The sequence below is a fragment of the Nycticebus coucang genome, chromosome 9, assembly GCF_027406575.1.
Source record: "Nycticebus coucang isolate mNycCou1 chromosome 9, mNycCou1.pri, whole genome shotgun sequence".
Classification (NCBI taxonomy): Eukaryota; Metazoa; Chordata; class Mammalia; order Primates; family Lorisidae; genus Nycticebus; species Nycticebus coucang.
Window position 1 is genome coordinate 53,674,430 of NC_069788.1, and position 25,218 is coordinate 53,699,647.

The 25,218-nt window shown below is 37.0% G+C and overlaps 1 protein-coding gene across 1 annotated transcript in view; it reads left to right on the top strand.

Moving 5' to 3' along the window:
• Nucleotides 1-24,306, top strand: part of SLC17A1 (solute carrier family 17 member 1) — a 28,870-nt gene extending 4,564 nt beyond the window's left edge. Inside the window, 12 exon segments of the mRNA XM_053603626.1 lie at nt 1,320-1,377; nt 1,379-1,460; nt 1,462-1,491; nt 12,697-12,820; nt 12,823-12,926; nt 13,715-13,802; nt 14,149-14,235; nt 14,847-14,965; nt 15,075-15,236; nt 16,229-16,361; nt 16,454-16,601; nt 24,081-24,306. Coding sequence (XP_053459601.1) covers nt 1,320-1,377; nt 1,379-1,460; nt 1,462-1,491; nt 12,697-12,820; nt 12,823-12,926; nt 13,715-13,802; nt 14,149-14,235; nt 14,847-14,965; nt 15,075-15,236; nt 16,229-16,361; nt 16,454-16,601; nt 24,081-24,306 — 1,361 coding nt within the window.
• Nucleotides 24,307-25,218: the final 912 nt, after the last annotated feature.

Below are 25,218 nucleotides of genomic sequence, written 5' to 3' on the forward strand. Positions count from 1 at the left end.
TTATTTATTTATTTATTTTTCAGACAGAGTCTCACTATGTCACCCTCAATAGAGTGCCAGCAATCTCAAACTCTTGGGCTTAAGCGAATCTCTTGCCTCTGCATCCCAAGTAGCTGGGACTACAGGCATCCACCACAATGCCTATCTATTTTTGTTGTTGTTGTTGTTGTTGTCATTGTTGTTTAGCTGACCCCAGCTGGGTTTGAACCTGACACCCTTGGTGCACATGGCTGGCGCTATAACCACTGTGCTATGGGTGCCAAGCCAAATCAGTTGATTTTAAATAGGAAAATTATGGTGATAGTATTTATCTAATCACATGAGTTCTTGAAATCTGATTCTAGAGGTCAGAGACAGAGAGAGGAGTTAGATTCAAAGTGTGAGAGAGATTTAACATAGATTCCCATTACTGACTTTGGAAATGAAAGAAGCCATATAGATCAACTTTGCCTGTTTTTGAACTTCATCAAGACAAATTTTGTAACATATACTCTCTGGTGTCTAGCTTCTTTAACTGAGCATATTTTTGTTGAAATTCATCCAGATCATTGACTGCATCCACGGTTCCTTCCTTTTCATTTCTATGTAATATGCATTGTATTAATATTCTACAATATGTTCATCTTTTCTAAACATTGTGCTACTTTGAATAAAGCTTCTATAAATATTTCTGTACATATCTATTAGTAAACATGTATTTATATTTCTCTTGAAAAATTCCATTCATTGAAAAGAACTTTACTTTCCTGCATTCAATTGTATTAGTACATTTACTCAAAACATTTGTTTAAAACATTTGACCATGTGTATCTGTCTCTAGAGTCCCTACTTTCTTCCATTGATGAATTTGTTTGTCTTAAAACTCTACACTGATTACTCTCAGTGCATACTATCTCAAAAATTATTATATTTTTTGAAATTCATTTTTCTCTGCAATATGCACATATGAATTTCTCACCAGAGCATTCTTATAAGTTTAGAAAATTAAGCAATTTTTTTGAGAGATGGTATCTTTGCTTTTATTAAAGGGACTTACTTTCCAAGGTAACCCAGGGTATTTATTAAAAGTCCCTTTAAAATAGATATGAGCCAAAGTACTTGGAAGACTGACTTAATTTTCTGGGTTAGGATTATATTTGGGGGGCATGGAATTATTCTATCACTCATACATCTTCCTATTATATTATAAATTCTCAGAGGCCATTAAGTATTAAATTAATATCTAGGGCTCCAAATTTCTGTATAGCCCTCCTAAAGTTATTATTATTTTTTTAATCTCAGCTGTGTTAACAACTAAGGCTTTCTGTTCTACTTTCTCCTTCCAGATTTTTGTTCCTTTCGCTATGGATTGGCTCTTCTCCTACATTACTGTAATGTTTGCAACAGCACAGCGCATATGCCTGAACCTCACAATGATAGCCATGGTGAACCGCACAGATCCACATGGCTTGACCAATGCATTCCACAAAGAATCTCCAGGATGACACAAAGGTATGTATTGCCCATAGTCAAAGGTTTAAAATCTGTCTTGCTAGCTAATTTGTGTAGAAATTGAATATTATTGATATGACAATAATAATTAGAAAAATCAGCTCAAGTCCTCATCTAATTTGCCAGTAATGACCTAAAAAAATATGTTCCATGATCAAAATATGTCTCAATATTTCTGAAGGGCTTGTGTTAATCCTTATATGTGAAAAACAATAAAATCCAGAAGTTATGTCTTCTTTATAAAAAAGAAGTTTGGACAAGAAAAAAAAGGGAAAACTTTTAAACCAGAAGTAGAAGGTGCATAAATATTCTATATTTTCTTTATCTTTTTTGAACACACAGTATACTTAAACATTTCGTCCCTGGAAGCTAAGATAAACAAAAAATAAAAATGAGTGTGAAGAATACTTTTTTACTATATTCTTCATAGATACATAAGCAAGTATGAACTTTAAAAACAATTCATCCTGGGCAGTGTCTGTGGCTCAACAGATAGGGCGCTGGTGGGTTCAAATCCAGCCTGGGCCAAAAGCTGCAAAAAACAAATAATAATAATAATCATCATCATCCTGTTTTACATTAAAGATGCAATATACTATACATTTATTTGTTAAAGTAATAATTGGAACCAGGCTTAGATATGACACCTACTCATATGTAGGAATTCCTAGACAGAGAATTTATAATAACTGTCATTAACATTTTAAGGACTCTAATGGAAAAAGCTGGCAACATAATACAAGACAGATAATGTCAGTAAAGAGAAGAAAACTATATATATATATATATATATATATATATATGAAATACTAGAAATCAAGTAAACTAAAATAGAAATAAAGAATGCTTTTGATGGGTTCATCAGCAGAATCAGCCCAGCTGAGAAAAGAATCAGTAAACATGAAGATAGATGATCAGACAGCAGATGAATGAAAAAAAAGAAACTTACAGAAAAAGATTATGAAAAAGACATAATATTTTAGAAAGCGAGGTAAAATAAAAAGGAAAATAAGGAATACCACAGAGATACCCCACCACAGTAAGGGACACCAAGTATAGAAGAGGAAAGAAGATGAGAAAGAAGCTGAATGAAGAATATTCTGTTGTCAGGTTTCCCTCTATCATTGAAGTCAAGGAGAATGTGTCATTATTCTATTTAAAGTTTACTAATTTGAGAGTTAGAAATTTTACCATAACTTTAAAATAGACATTCTTTCATTATTAACAGGATTACACATTTTTATATTTCTGTGACCTATGCTTATTAATCATTTCAATTTTTTCTCTCATAAATGATATATTGATACCCTTGGTCCATTTTACCTATAAAGGTATTATATATTGCTTATTCATTAATATGACCCATGCAAATGTATACATTTATTGCTAAAATTTATATATAGGGTGTTTTACACATTTATATATGAAATACTTTATTTAACGACAACTAGTTAATACATTAATAGGGCTATATAAACTGATGGGGTTTTGTTTGTTTGATGTATGTAGATTCACTCTGAATTCAGGCACTTTTTTTTTTTTAATGAAGGACAAAATTTCAAGTTGTATTACAAGCAGAAAAGGAATACATTAAGCAATTAAAAACTCACACTCTGGGATCTAATTTCTTAATAAGAGGATTCAGGGCACCAAATCAATCAGAAATCCCCAGGGCACTAGAGACTAGTTGTCTTTCTATAAGGGGATAGATGCTTTAGTCTTTCCATGAGGGAATCACTGTCCTATTGTGCCTAATATTGTGCCACTCGATAGTCCCAGGAGAGGTAGGGAGGAAAAGGAATATAAAATTAAAGCCTATGGGAAAACAGTGAGGTTTACATGAACAACCCATAGCAAGGCAGAATGGTCTAGCTTCATAAACCACCCACTGAAAACTCCAAATATGCACACCCAAAACTAGAAGTAGAAGGAAAGAACTCCTAAGAGACTCAAGGAGACAAAGGATGGTGACATAGAACAGCAGACTTGCTTATTAATATTTCATATCTTCCTAACACTGGAAGATGTCTAAAAAATGTCTGTTCAAAATTTTACTGAAAACATATCTAAAAAGAGGTGTGTAATCATCCTGAAAATAAATGGTCACTCTTTATAAGAGTGAAAAGATATTATCAGATACCAACACTTGATGCATCTCTAATATGTTTTTAAAATGGCCTGGCAGAGAAAAAAGAAGGAAAAGAAGGCAAGAAGACAAAAGGGAAGGAGTGGGGGAAAGAGAGAAGAAAAGAATTAGAAAGGCAAGAAAACTGGAACACATTTATAAGCCCTTATCTAACCCAGCAGCCATTCAAAACATATCTGCAAAGGAAAAATATGTAGTTCTTTTCTAAGAACATTCTGAAAATCAACTTTAAACTCTAAACATAAGAAACTGCGATCTAAGAACAAATATTGCAATCTCATTGGACTTAAAAACAATGACTATGGAGACTGGGTATTCAAAGGGGTCAATACTCTTCAGAGGTCATTTTTGGTACTGTCTGACAAAATACTACGATCAGCCCCAATTCACCAAGTGGAAGCAAAAGTGCCTCTATTACTTAGTCTGGACCTACTTTGGGAGGAGACAAAATCATGAGGTGTAAAAGAGCTCTGCTAGTGACAAGACTCAAGCAGGAGGAACAACAGAAGAGCAGAGCTGGTTACTGAGGGCTCTGTTCTGATACAGAGGGTTTAAAAGTAAAGAAATGGGAAGACATTCTTCCCAAAGCAAAGAAAAGAGGCAGACTTCAAAACAATGCCAAAAGGCAATGCAAACAGAGTTGCACAAACCATGCTGTGCCTAGGGCAAACATTTCAAGGTAAAGGGGAAAGAATCTCTCCTTTTGCTTATTATTGTCCCTGAGACTTTAATCCAACTCTGGTGAGTTCTTTCTTTTCACATTTTGCTACGGAGAGTGAAAAGAAAAACTATTCAAGATTTTGAGTGATCTGATCATGTGCACAGATAGAGTTGAACAAATGTCTGCTGTCCCACCTGATATAGATAAAGTGAATATTGATTTCCCTGGTGCTTCCTGTGATTTAAAAACAAAAACAACCTTGGCAGAACATTCTGCTTCACCCTCTTGGTACCCCTCTCCCTCTCATTGGAAAAGATCTGGAACTTTCCTGGCTGCCTGGCTACTAACTTAATGTGCTGAGGGACAGAAGAAGATGGTAGACTAGAGACATCTCCTTTGAAGCCACTGGTAGTGAGATAGGGGAGAAAGGTCTCTAGCCACCCCTGGCTTGGAGCTGCTGTCCAGAAACATCTCTTCAGGTGCACAGAGAGGCAGCAGGAGACTCCAGGATCCAATAGGAGGTTGGGAGCAGTGGAGAACTTCCAAAGAAGGCTAGAGTTTGCATACTGGCAGAGGCTGGCTAGTTTGGGGGCAGTTTTCATACAGAAAAGGCCTTCTCTGCAGGCTTTTTTATTTTTTTTATGTTTTTATGTATTTATTTATTTATTTGACCTGAGAACACTTGCTGGAGTTACTTTGGGAGAGCTGGGGTGAGTGAGTGATCTTAAATAATGCCCAGGGGCTGGGACTGAGCCACTAAGTGAAGTGATGCTCTTGTGTTCAGGTGCTGGCCAGGTGCAGGCATTGTGGGAGATGTGTGCCAAAGGACAGGGTCCTTGTGCAAGGCTGGTTCAGGAGCACCTACAGAACTGGGCAGCCACTATGGGAGACTTGAGCAAAACATCTTTCCAGGGAAAGCTACTGTGTGGCCACTCTTTGGAAGGGTTGAAGCGTGTCTATTAAGTAGGCTTACAAGAGATTCAGACTCCCAACCCTGCGGGGATTGACGGCAAAGAAATCAGGAATATGGCACAAGGTCTCCTCAGCAAGATAGTGGCTTCCTGCCCACATCTTATACAGCTGTATGAGTGTCATGATTAGCATCTCATACCCTAGAACATCATCTGTTGTCCAGGCAACATGTGGCATTATATATACTTTTTTCCTTTGTGTTTTTTAATCTTTCCCCCTAGATGTTTCCTTTTTTTCTTATACTTGTAGTTTTTCATTGTTCTATTCTTCAACCATAAGAGCTCCATTTTTGCTACAGTTTTTCTGCTCCTTGTATTCTTGTTTTTTCCCCTCTTTTCTTAAGGTTTTATGTTTTATTTTGTTGTATTTTTATTTTTACCATTTTTATGTTCTTCAATAATAAGAGATCCATTTTTGCTATGGTTTTTCTACCTCTTTTATTCTTTCTTTCCTTTCCTTTCCTTTTCTCTTTCTTTTTGTAAAGATGTTTCTACTTTTCTTATATTTCCCACATAAATTTCTCAAATAACAGCTAAGATATGCCTCCCTTTTTTTTATATCTTATATAATTTTATTTTCAATTTTCTTTATATACTTTTATTATTATTATTTTATCTTTTCTCCTGATTTCTCTTATTCTTTGTCAATCATTTACATTTATGGAAAAGAGCCTCACTCTGAGACCTGGGCTGGGATACCACAGCATTGGCCTGACTCAAGGAAACTTTGATCCCCTGTTCAAGGGGATCCTTCTAGCTTGGGCCTTTGGAAGGATGCTATTGGTAGGTCCCCACTGCCACATACTGCTGGAGTTTTTTCTTCTCCATTTGGTGAACGTGGGGTCTTGTTTTTGCATAGGCTGGTAAGAAGTTCCTAACATTGAGGGACCCAGCTCCACAGAGGATGGGAATTGGAGGTGTGGGTCAGGGCACACTGCTGAACACCACTATCACTCCTATCTCTCTCTGCTCTTTTCTTTTTGTCAATCTTTCCTTTTACTGTCCCTTTTCTTTATCTTTTCTCTTTTTCTATCTTATCTCCCTTCTTGCTCTTCACTCTTCTCTTTCTTTTGGTCTATACCAAAAGGACACTTCAACACTTAAGCGCAGAGAGAAGATAATTTAAAGGGAAGAAGGAAATGAAAGGAAAAAGTAGAGGAAGGAATCAGACAAGAAAAAAACACTCAAGAGGAAGAATCAACAGAAAATTTCTGTCAACAACAACAAAAACAGAACAGAGCACACCCCCACTATGGGACCATGAGTTAGGTACCTCAAAGGATTCCACCTATAAGGAAATGATAGAAATGACAGAGAGTGAATTTAAAATATGGATGATAAAAACAATGAAGGAAATTGCTGAAGAAGTGAAAAATAATGAAAAGGAAATCCAAAAACAGAACCAAATAAAGGATCAAAGATACAAAGAATATAGGAAGGATATAGCAGAGATTAAAGAACTGCAGGAGTCAGAGAATTTAAAGATGCAATAGAAAGTATCAGTAACATAGTAGACTATGGAGAAGAAAGAATATTAGAGCTAAAGAATAAAGCTCTTGAGCTCACACAGGCAGTTAAAGAGGCAGAAAAAAAGAAAGAGAAAGTAGAACATTCAGTCAGAGAATTAAGGGATTCATGAAGCAATCAGACATATGAATTATAGGCATCCATGAAGAAGAAACAGAACACCCCAGAAGAATGAAAGCCCTACTAGAGAACATCATAAATGAAAAATTCCTAAGTATCACCAAAGATTCCAACACAATCCTTTCAGAAGGATATTTAACCCCAGGCTGTCTCAACATAGAGTTTCTCCAAGATACATTATAATGAATCTGTTCAAAGTCAAGACAAAAGAGAAAATTCTGCAAGCATCTAGGAGTAAGCAGCTATTGGCCTACAGGGGTAGATCCATCAGGGTGACATCAGACTTCTCAACTAAAACTTTTCAATCCAGGTGAGAATGCTCATCTGCCTTTAACTATCTTCAACAAAATAATTTTCAGCCCAAAATTCTGTAACCTGTTAGCTAAGTTTTAAAATTGATGGAGAAATCAAATCTTTTACTAATCTGCAAACGTTGAGGAAATCTGCCCCAAGACCAGCTCTACAGACCAGCTCTACAGCTCTATTTAGACCTCTACTCCACCCTCATCAGCATCACACAATGGATCTCCAGCAAAGTAAACACCCACAAACTAAAGAAAAAACCTGTCATCCACAGTGACACAAAGGATAAAACTAAGCAACAGGACTTTCACAAAATAAGATAAAAAGAATTCCACCACACTTATCAGTTCTCTGAATAAATGTTAATGGCTTGAATTCCTCACTGAAGTGGCATAGGCTGGACGAGTGCATAAAAAAGCACAAGCCATCCATATGCTATCTCCAGGAAACACGCCTATTCTCAAAGGACAAAACAAGACTCAGAGTGAAAGGATAGAAAACAATATTTTAGGCAAATGGAAATAAGAAGAAAGGAGGGGTTACAATCTCATTTTCAGATACAAGTGGATTTAAAACAACTAAAATCAAAAAAGAGAAAGACAGATACTTCATCCTGGTCAAGGGCATGATACAAGAGGACATTTCCATTCTGAATATTTATGCACCCAACATAAATGCTCCCAGATTTATGAAACAGACATTAATTGGTCTGAGGAATACAATGCCCTATAACACCATAATAGCTGGATACTTTAGCATCCCTCCCAGAACTGGACAGATCCCCTAAACAGAAACTAAACAAAGATAAAAGGGACTTCAATGTAACCCTAGAACAAATGTGCTTAAGAGATATATATAGAACACATTGTCCCAAAGATATAGAATATATGTTCTTCTCATCAGCCCATGGAACATTCTTCAAATAGATCCTATTCTAGAACACAAATAAAACCTCAACAAAATTAAAAGAATTGAAATTATACCTTCTATCTTTTCAGATGACAAGGCAATAAAGATGGACTCAACGCCAAAAAAAATGTTCAACTTCACACAAAGGCATGGAAACTAAACAACTTTATGCTGAATGACAATTGAGTCAAGGAAGAGATAGTGGAGAAAATCATTAACTTCCTCTAACATAACAACAATAAAGACACAAGGTACCAAAACCTGTGGGACACAGCAAAAACAGTCTTACGAGGGAAATTTATCACATTAGATGCCTACATCTGAAAAACAGAAAGAGAGCACATTGAAACCAAATGAATCATTTTAAAGAAATGGAAAAGTAAGAGCAATCCAATTCCAAACCTAGCAGAAGAAATGAAATAACTAAAACTAAATCAGAAATAAATGAAAATGAAAACAAAAGAATCATTCAGAGAATTAATGAAACAAAAAGTCAATTCCCCAAAAAGATAAAAATAATAAAAAAAAAGCAATAAGCTATTGGCCAGATTAACTAGACAGAAAAGTAAAATCCTTAATAACTTCAATTAGAATGAAATGGGGGAAATAACAACTGATACCATAGAGATACAAGAGATTATCTCCAACTACTACAAGAAACTCTATGCCCAGAAATTTGATAATGTAGAGGAAATGGAATCACACCATCTCCCTAGACTTAACCAGGAAGAAATAGATTTCTTGAACTGACCAATATCAAGCACTTAGATCAAAGAAACAATGAAATGCTTCCAAAAAAAAAAGCCTAGGACCAGATGGCTTGATACTTGAATTCTATCAAACCTTCAAAAGTTGAGCTTGTACCTATACTGCAAACCTGTTCCAAAACATTGAGAAAGAAGGAATCTTCCCTAGCAAGTTCTATGACGTAAACATCACCCTGATACCAAAACCAGGTAAATTTAAACTATAAAAGGAGAACTTCACTAATGAATACTGATGCAAAAATACTCAATAAAATCTTAGCTAATAGATTGCAACTACACGTTAAAAAGGGATAAGGGATGTAAGATTGGTTTAATATACTTAAGTCCATAAATGTAATATGCTATATCAATAGAAGCTAAAACAAAGTCCACATGATCCTCTCAGTAGATGTAGAAAAAGCATTTAATAAAATTCAGCATCTTGGGGTGGCACCTGTGGCTCAAAGAGTAGGACGCCGGCCCATATGCTGGAGGTGGTGGATTCAAACCCGGCCACAGTCAAAAAAACTGCAAAAAAAAAAAAAAAATTCAGCATCCTTTTCTAAGAAGAATACATAAGAAAATAGGCATTGGTGGCTCATCTATTAAGCTGATTGAAGCCATCTATGATGAACTCACAGCTAACATTTTACTGAATGGAGTAAAACTGAAACCTTTTCCACTTACCAGAGAAGGATGTCCACTATTGCCACCACTATTCAACATAGTTCTGGAAGTTCTAGCCAATGCAATCAGGCAAGAGAAGTATATAAAGGCCATCCAAATAGGGACAGAGAAGATCAAACTCTCACTCTTTGCCAATGATATGATCTTATACTTAGAAACCCCCAGAAACTCAACTACAAGACTCTTGGAATTGATCAAGAAATATAGTAATGTCTCAGAGTATAAAGTTAATGTCCAAAAATCAGTAGCCTTTATATATGCCAATAACAGACAAGATGAGAAGCAAATCAAGGACACAATTCCCTTCACAGTAGCTTCAAAGAAAATGAAATACTTAGGAACACACCTAACAAAAGTGAAGGACCTCTAAAAAGAGAATTGTGAAACCCTAAGAAAAGAAATAGCAGAAGACATTAACAAATGGAAGTACATACCACACTCTTCGCTGGGAAGAATCAACATTGTCAAAATGTCTATTCTACCTAAAGCAATCTACAGATTCAATGCAATCCCCATTGAAATACCAACACTGTACTTTGAAGAACTGGGAAAAATAGAACTTCATTTTGTATGGAACCAGAAAAGAACCCTTTATAGACAAGGCTATTATTAGTAATAAAAACAAAGCCAGAGGCATTATATTACAAATCCACAGTAATCAAAACAGCATGGTATTGGCACAAATATAGAGAGATGGACATATGGAACTGAATAGAAAAACCAAGGAATAAAACTTATCTCTTATTCCCATCTGATCTTTGATAAAGAAAACAAAATCATACAGTAGGGGAAAAAAATCCCTAGTTAACAAATTGTGCTGGTAGAACTGGATAACCTCATGTAAAAGATTGAAACTGAGCCCACACCTTTCAGAAGTTATAAAAATTGACTCAAGGTAGATAAAAGATTTAAATTTAAGACATGAAATGATAAAAATCTTAGAAGAAAGTGTGAGGAAAGCTCCTGATGATGTCAGCCTTGGGAAAAGATTTTGTGATAAAGACTTCAGTGGCAATTGCAACAACAAAAATAAACAAATGAGACTTAAACTTTAATGCTTCTGCATAGCTAAGGACACAAGTAAAGCAAAAAGACAATCTCCATAATCAGAAAAGATGTTTGCATTTTACAAATCTGACAAAGAGTTGATAACTAGAATCTACAGAGAACTAAAATTAATCAACAACCCCCCCCCCCCAACAATCCCATCTACCACTGGGCAAGAGATATGAACAGAAACTTTTCTGAGGAAGACAGACAAATGGCTAACAAACATTTGCAAAAATGTTCATCATCCTTGGTCATTAGAGAAATGCAAATGAAAACCACACTGAGATATCACCTAACCCCAGTAAGAATAGCCCACATCACAAAGTCTCAAAGCTGCAGATGGTGGTGTGGATGTGGGAAAAAGGGAACACCATTGGTGTTCTCTTAAACCAATAGTGGGACTGCAAACTAATATCAACTCTTTGGAAGAAAGGATGGGGAATCCTCAATGAACTCAAATTAGACTTCCCACTTGATCCTGCAATCTCACTTCTAAGCATGTACCCAGAAAATAAATCATTTTATCATAAGGATGTTTGCACTAGATTGTTTATTGCAGCTCAATTTACAATTTCCAGAATGCAGAAACAACCTAAATGCCCACCAACCCAGGAGTGGATTAACAAAACTGTGGTATATGTACACCATGGAATACTATTTAGCCATTAAAAAGACGGCTTAGTAAGATTCTTCTTAGTAAAGCATCACAAGAATGGAGAAGCAAAAATCCAATGTACTCAATAATAATATGAAGCCAGTAGATGATCTAATACATACCCACATAAGAGAAAAACTCAAATCAATTCAAAGTGGAGGGTCAGGAGAATGAGGGAACAGGGAGGAGGAAGGGGAACAGGTGTGATCCCACTTAGTGGGCACAATTTTAGGGTGTATGACACATTTCTTGGGAGTGGGACACAATTATAAAAGGGACTCTACCTAACAAAGTGAACATTATTACCTAATTCTCAAATTAACCTGAAACAATAATAAAAAATAATTTTAAACATTTCAAAAAAAAGAATGTGCCTCACTGGTTTTTATTCAGCACTCCTCCAGATCTCACCATGTTAAGTCCTTTTCCATCCAAAAGAGATATTACCATCCAGAGGTCACAGCTATAGGGAGACAGGAACTTGAAAAGGGGAGAAGAAAAGAGGACTGGAGGAACAAGATAACAACAAATACATGAATTCCTACCTATTTCCTTATTTAATATTGAACCAAAAATACCACCCATCACTCTTTATGTAGCAAAACCCTTCATTTCTTAATATGTTTCTCCTAATTAGGCAACAGAAAGTTTAGAGAATGGGACTACCTTAAGCTTCCAAAGCTTGTCTTCCCCTACTAGCATTAAGATTTCATTTTGTTCAGTGAGTTCAAAACCATGTGCACCTCCTCCCCTGTAGTATCAACAGTTAAGTTCAACATTCAGAATTTCTTTTATTAGCCTTTAATAATGTAAGGAAACTATAGAAGGCCCCCTAACCTAGGAATGGACAAATGAATCTATCTGGGGGAGGAAGGGGGTATATGCTATATCAGAGCAAAGCAAAAGAAGAGAAATTATGTTTTTCTTCATTGTCCCATGCAGTCATTTCCACAGCTCAAACTAAGAGCTCTTCATGGTTCCACCTCTCTGTTGCTGCTTTTCTCTCTGGATGTAATGTGTAGGTGGGGAAAGGGTTTTTTTTTGCATGAGCTTAAATTATTAGAGGAGTTAGAGGAAGAGAAGAGGCAAGAGGAAATTAGTATTGCAGTACATGCAGTACTATGCAAAACTCCTCAGGACAATTTACCATGCAATTTAGCAACATTAAAGAAAAAAGTATTAAATGTCTATGCAGTGATAGTTACAGAGTACAGATGGTGTCCTTGCCTATAAAGACTTTATAATTAAAGGTAACAAGGATAAAATGCAAAGACATGCAGAAATGATGGCATAAAAGAATGTCCTGTGACAAAGAGTATGAGAGAGAAGGGAACTACTTTACAGGGGGTGACCCTGAAGACCAGTTTCCCTGAATCCCGAATGTCACAGTAAATATGTGTGGAGTGGTTAGATGTACCTTTTTCTTTCAGAACCCTGTGTATAATTGGAGCCCTGATATCCAGGGGATGATCTTGAGTTCCATCTTTTATGGTATGGTCTTCATCCAAATTCCTGTTGGATACTTATCTACAACATATGGTGTAAAGAAAATGGTTGTACATTATTCCTCAGCTCTCTTCTCAGCCTGTTGATCCCACCAGCAGCTGAAGTTGGAGAAACTTATATCATTGCATGTCGTGTAGTCCAGGGAATGGCCCAGGTATTAATATAACGCAAAAACTGAACAAAGTTTAAATTCACAGAAAATACCTCAGATCTTTAAGGATACATGTGAAACTTAGTAAATGTAGAATATAAATGTCTTAACACAATAACTAAGAAAATGCCATGAAAGCTATGTTAACCAGTGTGATGAAAATGTGTCAAACGGTCTATAAAACCAGTGTATGGTGCCCCATGATTGCATAATGTACCAGTGTATGGTGCCCCATGATCGCATTAATGTACACAGCTATGATTTAATAAAAAAAAAAAAAAAAAAGGAAGGGTTCATAAAAAAATAAATAGTTTAGGGCAGCACCCGTGGCTCAAGGAGTAGGATGCCAGCCCCATATACCGGAGGTGGTAGGTTCAAACCCTGCCCAGTCCAAAAAAAAAAAAAACTGCAATAAATAAATAAATAAATAAATAAAAAATAGTTTAAGTAAAATAGTATTTTTTTTTTTTTTTTTGTAGAGACATAGAGTCTCACTGTACCGCCCTCGGGTAGAGTGCCCTGGCGTCACACGGCTCACAGCAACCTCCAGCTCTTGGGCTTACATGATTCTCTTGCCTCAGCCTTAGGAGTAGCTGGGACTACAGGCGCCTGCCACAACGCCCGGTTATTTTTTTGTTGCAGTTTGGCAGGGGCTGGGTTTGAACCCGCCACCCTCGGCATATGGGGCCGGCGCTCTACTCACTGAGCCACAGGCGCCGCCCGTAAAATAGTATTTTTCAAGAAAGAAAGAAAATACCTCAGATCAAATGTCCTAATCTTTCTCATTTCAGGAGACAGTAATGATAGCTCAGTGTTAAGTGTGGGTCAAACGGGCTCCTCCTCTGGAACAAGGCCAACTTAATTCTATATGTCAATCAGGTAAGGACTTAGATCATAGAATGGTTGAATCCCAATTTTAGGCCATTGTTATCACATTCTTCCTTAGAGCCATAAGAAACTTACATTTTGACCTATCAAAGGCTTTAGAAATCATCTATTTCAGTATTCTAGTTTTAAAGATGAGAAAACTGTTTAGAATGAAGAAGAGGAATCCTCTCAATCAACATTAAAAAAAAACAGAGAAAAGCAAATATTCTTTTCTTCTGATTAGTGTTTATGATATACACATTTATTTCACAGAATATTGTTCATTGCTATAGTAAAGCTACATTATCATTACTTTCAGATGCCTGTATTAATTTGGGGGTTTGTGCCTTCTGATTAGGATTTGTGCTGGGAATCTTTATTGTCCTGTTGGTGACTGGAGTCATCTGTGAATCTCTGGGCTGGCCCATGGTCTTCTATATTTTGGGTGAGTCTCCTATAAAGTCCCAGTTATTATTCAGAATTTAAGAAGAAAAATTGAAAATGAGAAAATAACATTATGCTTGTAATACACACCAATTTTTATCAACTCCCTGCTTCATGTTAACATAAGAAAGGTAAGTATCCCATTTTTTTCTCTTTTTAACTTTATTAAGGAGTCTGGGTTCATTTCTCTATCTCTAATGACCCTAGTCTCAATTTGGCAAACTCTTTCAAAATTTGGATAATCCAAAAATCCCTGAACCCTGAGCAATAGCTCAAGAACATGGCTGAGACCAACCTCTCAAAACTGTGTGACTCTCAAGTGCTGTGCAGGCTCAGCTATACCATACTGTCACGGTAGAACACAGTAGAAATTTGAAAAGATGAGGGTCTAAGGGTAGGGCAGCCTCTCTGTCATGAGAGGAGGCAAGCAGAGGCAAGGTGCCAAAGGGTTTACCACCATTTCTGCAAAATTCATTCTGTAGGCAAGAAGAGGCAGCTGCAAATACAAAACTGTGAGCCTTGTTGCAGTTTTTACATTGAAAAAATACCAACTTAGGAAAAAGACCTGCTACAAACAGAAACTTCTGATCCTAACTTGTCCTACTTTGACAGGTGCTTCTGGCTGTGCTCTGTGTCTTCTCTGGTTTGTTCTGTTTGATGATGATCCCATGGACCACCCTTGCATAAGCATCACTGAGAAGAAGTACATCACATCCTCTCTCCACCAGCAGGTAAAACACAGTGCTGCTGCACATTGGCATCTCCCACATACTGCTCCACACTAAACCTGTTCCAACTTGTCATTATGTGCTAATGACTAATGAATTCTTTTCTTTCCAGGTCAGCTCAAGTAGACAAGCTGTGCCTATCAAGGCCATGCTTAAGTCACTTCCATTCTGGGCTATTTCCTTTGGTATTTTTGCTCATTACTGTACAAATAGCACCATGCTTTTGTACACCCCAACTTTTATCAACTCTGTACTTCATGTTACTATAAGAGAGGTAAGTATACCATTAGTTTTTACCCTTATGAAGGAATCTGGATTCATTTCTCTATCTCAAATGACCCCAGTCTCAGCCCTCATCCACCCCTTACACTGTTTGGTGAGAGCTTTTTACCTGGAGACTTTTTTTTCTGATTTTTATGTGAACATTGGCCAGAACAAAGGAGTTGATATAGATATAGTGTTTGGCATTCCAGCAGTCCACATGTACCCATGTCTCCCACACATTCTTTACCTCCCATTTACTATATGATTGCCTTTGTGTGTTACTTAAGCCTCAGCACCACATTTCCTATGGGGACTGGGATCCTTCCTGAAAGTAATTAGCCAGACCCTGCCATTCTGTTGAGCTCTTACCAATCCTCTCTTCAGGATGAGCCAATGAGTCTGGGGTATGAACCCAGCATTCAGGGCTTGCTATGGAAGGACAGACACAGAAATTGCTTGTCTGACTTAGAGAATCACTTATGCCTAGAGCCTCCTGCTATTTCATACCATAATAACCAGACAGGTCGGCGTCTGAAATACACACTGGGCTTCCCTCTTTGTGGCATTCTGTAATGAACTCTCAGTAAACCATACTTGGGACCATCATAACAGTGAGAGCATATGAACTCTTCAACTTAATTTTATCTTCCATGAGATCATAGAGTTGTTGCACGGATTAATAGCAGCTGGTCCAGGCAAAGCACCATATACAAGTTTGCAATTGTCATCATTATCCTATTGTTTTCCCCAGAATCAGTATGTTCCATTCCCAATGTAATCTTCCTCTCTATTGTTCAATGCTTCCAGGTTTTATGATGCTAAAAGTAAAAATCTTGAGAGATTATGACAAATGTTACTGATCTCAAAACTATTTTTCTCCGTTTGGGTAATTCTGGTGTTGTATGTTGATGGTTTCATGGAAAGTACGCATCTCAAGATACTGAATTTTAGTGTGGGGTTACTCCCATCATATTCACTCTCAGAATAATGTTTCATTTTCAGAATGGGCTGCTATCTGCCCTCCCCTATTTGTTTGCCTGGATCTTTGGTATCCTAGCAGGTCAGATATCAGACTTCTTTCTGGCCAGGAATATTTTTAGCATAATTACCATCCGGAAACTCTTCACCACATTAGGTAAGGAATAGCCACAACATTCAAGCACTTGGGGGATACTTCACCCCCACCTCCATGATGCAAGTGACTGATTTGTCTGAATCACTCCCCAGGATTCTTCCTTCCTGCAACTTTCAAGATATGCCTGCCTTTCCTGACTTACAGCTTGCATGGCACTTTCATTCTCCTGATACTTATCATTGCACCAAGCAGCTTTAACTTTGCTGGAACAATTATCAATGCCTTGGATATCGCTGCCAGGTAGGCCTTTCAAAAAAATTATTTATTTTTAATTGTTTGTTACAACATGATATTTTAACGACAAATAAGTCCTTGTTTTATACAACATGATGTTCTGAGATGTGGATACTTTGTGAAATTGCTAAACTGAGCTAATACTTCACATACTTACCATTTGTGTGTGTGTGGGGGGGAGAACATTTAAAGTCTACTCTCTGCCCAATTTTCAAGACTCCAATACTTTGTTATCTTTTTTTCTTCTTCTTCTTCTTTTAGCAATATCTCTTGCCCTTAGCTTCCACTATATTGCCTTCAGCAGAGTGCCACGGTGTCATACCTCACAGCAACCTCAAACTCCTTGGCTCAAGTGATCCTCTTAGTCTCAGCCTCACCAGTACCTGGGACTACAAGCACCCACCAGTATAACCAGCTATTTTTAGAGATGGGGGTCTCACTTTCTCAGGCTAGTCTCAAACCCCTGAGCTCAAGCAATACACCTTCCTTTGCCTCTCAGAATGCTGGGATTACAGGCGTGAGCCACCCAACCTGATACATTGTTATTAACTGTAGTCACCATGTTATACAATAGATCTTCTGAATTTATATCTTCTATATAACTGAAATTTCGTATCCTCTGACCAACATCCTCTCTCATGTCACCCTTCTCCTCTCCCGCCACTGTCTGCAATACTGTGTTATTCACTACTCTCTATTTCTGTGAGTTCAACTTTTCTAGATTCCACTTATGAGATTATGCAGTATTTATCTTTCTATGCTTGGCTTATTTAACTTAATATAATGTCCTTTAGGTTCATCCATGTTGTCATAAATGACAAAATTTCCTTCATCTATAGGCTAAATAGTATTCTACTGTGTGTGTGTGTATGTATGTATGTATGTGTGTGTGTGTATGTGCATATGTATGTATGTATGTGTGTGTATATACATACATATATACACATACATACATATTGTTGATTCCATATCTTAGCTATTGTAAACAATGCTTCAATGAACATGGGAGTGCAGATATATCCTTGACATACTGATTTCATTTCTTTTGGATATAGATCCAGTAGTGGAATTAGTGGATCATACAGTAGCTCTGTTCTTAATTTTTTTGTTTGTTTGTTCATTTGTTTTTGAATTTTGCTTTCAATTGGTTTTCAATCATCTTACTTTGAAGGGTTTTTTTTTTTTTCTTTTCTTCCTTTAGCAATTCTTTTGCCCTTAGCTTCCAAGTAGCTGGGAAGGTGCCTGCCACAACGCCCAGCTTATTTTGGTAGAGACAGGGTCTCACACTGGCTCACTCCAGCTCAGGCCAGTCTCGAAACCCTGAGCCCAGACAATCCACCTGCCTTGGCCTCCCAGAGCGCTAGGATTACAGGCGTGAGCCACCATGCCCAGCCTCCTTTTTTTTTTTTTATTGTTGGGGATTCATTGAGGGTACAATAAGCCAGGTTACACTGATTGCAATTGTTAGGTAAAGTCCCTCTTGCAATCATGTCTTGCCCCCATAAAGTGTGACACACACCAAGGCCCCACCCCACTCCCTCCATCCCTCTTTCTGCTTTTCCTCCCCCCCCCCAATAACCTTAATTGTCATTAATTGTCCTCATATCAAAATTGAGTACATAGGATTCATGTTTCTCCATTCTTGTGATGCTTTACTAAGAATAATGTCTTCCACTTCCATCCAGGTTAATACGAAGGATGTAAAGTCTCTATTTTTTTTAATAGCTGAGTAGTATTCCATGGTATACATATACCACAGCTTGTTAATCCATTCCTGGGTTGGTGGGCATTTAGGCTGTTTCCACATTTTGACGATTGTAAATTGAGCTGCAATAAACAGTCTGGTACAGGTTTCCTTATGATAAAAGGATTCTTTTCCTTCTGGGTAGATGCCCAGTAATGGGATTGCAGGATCAAATGGGAGGTCTAGGTTGAGCGCTTTCTCAGTAAGTATGAGGTTTCCCCATACTTCCTTCCAGAAAGGTTGTACAAGTTTGCAGTCCCACCAGCAGTGTAAAAGTGTTCCCTTCTCTCCACATCCACGCCAGCATCTGCAGTTTTGAGATTTTGTGATGTGGGCCATTCTCACTGGGGTTAGATGATATCTCAGGGTTGTTTTGATTTGCATTTCTCTAATATATAGAGATGATGAACATTTTTTCATGTGTTTGTCAGCCATTCGTCTGTTGTCTTTAGAGAAAGTTCTATTCATGCCTCTTGCCCATTGATATATGGGATTGTTGGCTTTTTTCATGTGGATTAATTTGAGTTCTTTATAGATCCTAGTTATCAAGCTTTTGTCAGATTGAAAATATGCAAATATCCTTTCCCATTGTGTAGGTTGTCTCTTTGCTTTGGTTATTGTCTCCTTAGCTGTACAGAAGCTTTTCAGTTTAATGAAGTCCCATTTGTTTATTTTTGTTGTTGTTGCAATTGGCATGGCAGTCTTCTTCCTGAAGTTTTTCCCCAGGCCAATATCTTCCGGTGTTTTTCCTATGCTTTCTTGGAGGATTTTTATTGTTTCATGCCTTAAATTTAAGTCCTTTATCCATCTTGAATCAATTTTTGTGAGTGGGTAAAGGTGTGGGTCCAGTTTCAGTCTTTTACATGTAGACATCCAGTTTTCCCATCACCATTTATTGAATAGGGAGTCTTTCCCCCAAGGTATGTTCTTGTTTGGTTTATCGAAGATTAGGTGGTTGTAAGATGTTAGTTTCATTTCTTGGTTTTCAATTCGATTCCAAGTGTCTATGTCTCTGTTTTTCTGCCAGTACCATGCTGTCTTGAGCACTATGGCTTTGTAGTACAGACTACAATCTGGTATGCTGATGCCCCCAGCTTTATTTTTGTTACTAAGAACTGCCTTAGCTATATGGGTTTTTTTCCGGTTCCATACAAAACGCAGAATCATTTTTTCCAAATCTTGAAAGTACGATGTTGGTATTTTGATAGGAATGGCATTGAATAGGTAGATTGCTTTGGGAAGTATAGACATTTTAACAATGTTGATTCTTCCCATCCATGAGCATGGTATGTTCTTCCATTTGTTAATATCCTCTGCTATTTCCTTTCTGAGGATTTCATACTTTTCTTTATAGAGGTCCTTCACCTCCTTCGTTAGGTATATTCCTAGGTATTTCATTTTCTTTGAGACTATGGTGAAGGGAGTTGTGTCCTTAATTAGCTTTTCATCTTGACTGTTACTGGTGTATACAAAGGCTACTGACTTGTGGACATTGATTTTATATCCTGAAACATTACTGTATTTTTTGATGACTTCTAGGAGTCTTGTGGTTGAGTCTTTGGGGTTCTCTAAGTATAAGGTCATGTCGTCAGCAAAGAGGGAGAGTTTGACCTCCTCTGCTCCCATTTGGATTCCCTTTATTTCCTTGTCTTGCCTAATTGTATTGGCTAGAACTTCCAGCACTACGTTGAATAGTAAAGGTGACAGAGGACAACCTTATCTGGTTCCAGTTCTAAGAGGAAAAGCTATCAGTTTTACTTCATTCAGTAAAATATTGGCTGTGGGTTTGTCATAGATAGCTTCAATCAGTTTTAGAAATGTGCCATCTATGCCTATACTCTTCAGTGTTCTAATTAGAAAAGGATGCTGGATTTTATCAAATGCTTTTTCTGCATCTATTGAGAGGATCATGTGATCTTTATTTTTGCCTCTGTTAATATGGTGGATAACGTTTATGGACTTCCGTATGTTAAACCAGCCTTGCATCCCTGGGATGAAGCCTACTTGATCATGATGAATGACTTTTTTGATGATAAGCTGTAATCTATTGGCTAGGATTTTGTTGAGAATTTTTGCATCTATATTCATGAATGAGATTGGTCTGAAATTCTCCTTTTTGTTTGGGTCTTTTCCTGGTTTTGGTATTAGGGTGGTGTTTGCTTCATAGAATGTGTTGGAGAAGATGCCTTCTTCCTCAATTTTTTGGAATAATTTCTGCAGTACAGGAATAAGCTCTTCCTTGAAGGTGTTATAGAATTCTGGTGTGAAGCCATCTGGACCAGGGCATTTTTTGGTTGGAAGATTTTTTATTTCTTTGATCTCAGTGTTTGAAATTGGTCTGTTCAGGAGCTCTATTTCTTCCTGGCTAAGTCTAGGGAGAGGGTGTGATTCCAAATATTTATCCATTTCCTTCACATTGTCAAATTTCTGGGCATAGAGTTTCTGGTAGTATTCAGAGATGATCTCCTGTATCTCTGTGGGATCAGTTGTTATTTTCCCTTTATCATTTCTGATTGAGGTTACTAGAGATTTTGTTTTACTATTTCTCGTTAGTCTGGCCAATGGTTTATCTATTTTATTTATTTTTTTAAAAAACCAACTCCTTGTTTCATTAATTTTCTGAATGATTCTTTTGTTTTCAATTTCATTGATCTCTGATTTGATTTTGGAGATTTCTTTTCTTCTACTGAGTTTAGGCTTAGATTGTTCTTCTTTTTCCAATTCCATAACATGGCTTGTGAGATTGTTGATGCGCTCTCTTTCTGTTTTTCGAATGTAGGCATCTAAAGTGATGAATTTTCCTCTCAAAACTGCTTTTGCAGTATCCCACAGGTTTTGGTAGCTTGTGTCTTCATTGTTGTTATGCTCAAGGAAGTTAATGATTTCCTGTTTTATTTCTTCCTGCACCCATCTGTTATTCAACAGAAGATTGTTTAATTTCCATGCCTTTGTGTGGGGTCGAGTGTCTTTGTTAGAGTTGAGTTCCACCTTTAGTGCCTATGGTCTGAGAAGATACAAGGTAAAATTTTAATTCTTTTGATTCTGTTGATATTTGTTTTGTGTCCCAGGATATGATCAATTTTGGAGAATGTTCCATGGGGTGATGAGAAGAATGTATATTCTTTATCTTTGGGATGGAGTGGTCTATATGCGTCTATCAAGCACAGTTGTTCTAGGGTCTCATTTAAGTCTCTTATATCTTTGTTCAATTTCTGTTTAGAGGATCTGTCCAGCTCTGTAAGAGGATTGTTAAAGTCCCCTGTTATTATGGTATTATCAGATATCATATTACTCAGACTGAGTAAGGTCTGTTTCAAGAATCTGGGAGCATTTAAATTGGGTGCATAAATATTCAGAATTGAAACGTCTTCTTGTTGTATTTTTCCCTTGACCAATATAAAGTGACCATCTTTGTCTTTTTTGACTTTAGTTGCTTTTAAATCCATATTGAATCTGAAAATAAGATTGCAACTCCTCTTTTCTTCTGAATGCCATTTGCCTGAAAAACTGTCTTCCAACCCTTGACTCGGAGCTTTAATTTGTCTTTTGAAGCCAGGTGTGTTTCTTGCAGACAGCAAACGGATGGCTTGTGTTTTTTAATCCAGTCAGGCAATCTATGTCTCTTCAGTGGGGAATTCAAGCCATTAACATTTATTGAGATAATTGATAAGTGTGGTAGTATTCTATTCATCTTATTTTGTGAGAGTCCATTGCTTAGTTTTATCTTTTGCATCAGTGTGGAGGTTTGGTTCTGTCCTTCAATTTCTGAGTTCTTACTTTGCTGCTGATCCATTGTGGTGGTCAGTGTGCAGAACAGGTTGAAGTATTTCCTGTAGAGCTGGTCTTGTTGTGGCGAATTTCCTCAATGTTTGTATATCCGTAAATGATTTGGTTTCTTTGTCAATTTTTAAGCTTAGCTTAGCAGGGTACAGAATTCTGGGCTGGAAATTGTTCTGTTTAAGTAGATTAAAGGTAGATGACCATTGTCTTCTTGCTTGGAAAGTTTCATTAGAGAAGTCTGCCGTCACTCTGATGGATTTGCCCCTGTAGGTCAACTGGCGCTTACTCCTGGCAGCTTGCAGAATCTTTTCTTTTGTCTTGACTTTGGACAGGTTCATCACAATGTGTCTTGGAGAAGCTCGGTTAGAGTTGAGGTGACCTGGGGTCCGATAGCCCTCTGAAAGCAGTGTGTCAGAATCTTTGGTGATATTTGGGACATTTTCTTTTATAATATTCTCTAGTATGGCTTCCATTCCTCTGGGGCATTCTTCTTCCCCTTCTGGGAGTCCTATAACGCGTATGTTGGAACGCTTCATAAAGTCCCATAATTCTGACAGTGAATGTTCTGCTTTCTCTCTCTTCTTTTCTGCCTCTTTTACTATCTGAGTTATCTCAAGAACTTTGTCTTCTACCTCTGAAATTCTTTCTTCTGCATGGTCTAACCTGTTGCTGATAGTTTCCATTGCATCTTTAAGTTCCCTAATTGACTGTTTCATTTCCTTCAGCTCTGCTATTTCCTTTTTATATTCTTCATATCGTTCTTCTCTGATTTGATTCTGTTTTTGGATTTCCTTTTGGTTATTTTCCACTTTATTAGCAGTTTCCTTCATTGTTTCCATCATTTCTTTCATTGTTTTCATCATGTGTATTCTAAATTCCCTTTCTGTCATTCCTAACATTTCTTTATAGGTGGAATCCTCTGCAGTAGCTACCTCATGGTCCCTTGGTGGGATTGTTCTGGACTGGTTCTTCATGTTGCCTGGAGTTTTCTGCTGATTCTTCCTCATGAGTGACTTCTTTTATCTGTTTCCTTGCCCTAATTTTCCTTTCACTTCCTCTTGCTCTTTAAGTTCTCGTGCCTGTGGACTAAGGTTTCAATGAGTCCTTTTGGTACAGGACCAGAAGTGTGAGAAGGTTGAAGAGCAAGAAAGGGATGAAAGAAAGGAGGACCGAGGATGGAGATGGAGCAGTCCAAAAGGAAATAAGAGCCTGACAAATATTAGATGTCTATCTTTCCATGTATATAGTTCAATATGTATCTACTATAAACAGACATACTTATCTATATATTTTTAAATGTCTATAGCTGTATCTCTTGATCTATCTGTCAAGATAGTTTTAGCAACTGGAGTATAGATATGAAGAATAAACATCAAAAAAGCAATATGGATACCTTGTGAACTAGTAGAAGAAAACTCTATTTTTCCAAAATGAATGAAAAATAATAATAAAAAGAAAGCATTGTAATGGAAAATATGAAATAATATGTGAATAATAAATTGTGACAAAATAATTACAGTAGACAAAAATCGGTTACATTTGTCAATTAAAATACAAAATCACACTTTATTTCTGTTTATATATGCTTGTGTGATACAATATGTTGGCTATATAAGATACATTAAAAAGATGCAGAAAAGGGTGGCGCCTGTGGCTGAAGGAGTAGGGCACCGGTCCCATATGCCGGAGGTGGCGGGTTCAAACCCAGCCCCGGCCAAAAATAAAAAAATAAATAAACTAAAAAAAAAAAAAAAGATGCAGAAAATTTTGAAATCATAGATCAGAATGAAAATAAGATATGTTAATTTATTATGAACTACAAGAAACTGGTGTATAAACTTAATATACTATTAAAATAGAATTTTAGAAAACATGTATAGTAGAAAGATAAAAGTGGTTATTTTTGTAGAGTGAAACGATAACTTCTTTTCAGTCATTTATGAATTTGTTAAATGACCTAGGTTGAGTCTGTATGTTTTAATATTATATTTTCAACATTATAAAACACAAAACAACATCAGTAACTTACAATTACTTTGCATTTTAATCCCTCAGGATCCAGAATATGCTTGGTTTAAATTCTTCTCACTGGCAGCCACTGAAGTGATAACCCTAATTTTCTACCTTATCTTTGCTAACGCAGAAATTCAAGATTGGGCTAAGGAAAGAGAAGAGACACGCTTTTAAAGGTGAGCAACAATCAAATTAAGGACATCTTTTGAAACTGAGAATCCAGGAGAGAAAGGAGTTGAGGAAGACCCATGAAATAGGGAAGAATAAGGGGTGCATATATGGAGATGAGGGGACCATGTTAGGCCTGAAAATATTAGACATCCTGATGGAAATGCCTCTGGAATTCTGGAAGGATACTGGGGCTGAAGATATAAATTTGAGAGACTACAAGCCTAACATTAAAAGGTAAGGAAGAGGAAAAGTTTGCAAGGGAGATTGGGAAAGCCCTTCAGTGGTGTAGGAAAAGCAGTTGGAAATGTGTTTCAAAGAGAAGTGAAACAAAGTAGAAGTGAATGCCTTTGGCAAATAACATAAAGGGGTTAAATTATAATGTCTGAGAAAATGGGTTAGGCAAGAGATACCTTAAAGGTGACCTTCACTAAAATGATTTCAAATAAATCATGGAGACAAAAGGTCCCTTAGAGTGTATTCAAGGCACTGATACTGTGCCTTTCTTATATAAACTCTATCAATGCTAAATAAATAAGGAAAATGTCTCTTTCTAGAATAACTTTGGCCAATAATAAGAATTGAAAGATGTGAAATATACCTATTTTGCAACCTCCAGTGAATTAAGGTGTTGAATATCATTGGCTGGTTATCTCACAAAAAAGAGGCATAAAGACACTGTGTACCTCTTTCACCTCCTGGTGAAAGAACACACCACCACTAATATGTTGCTAAGAAAATCAAGCTCAATCTGATCAAGCCTATGGATACAGCTACCATTTTGCAGGACAGAGAACAAAGGATAAGTTGAACTAAATCTGAAGTATATCATCAGCAAATCTGAACTGTGGTAATTTTGTAGGTCAAAGAACTTGGGTACTTTAACAAATTACAGTGGATATAAGAAAAAATAAGGGA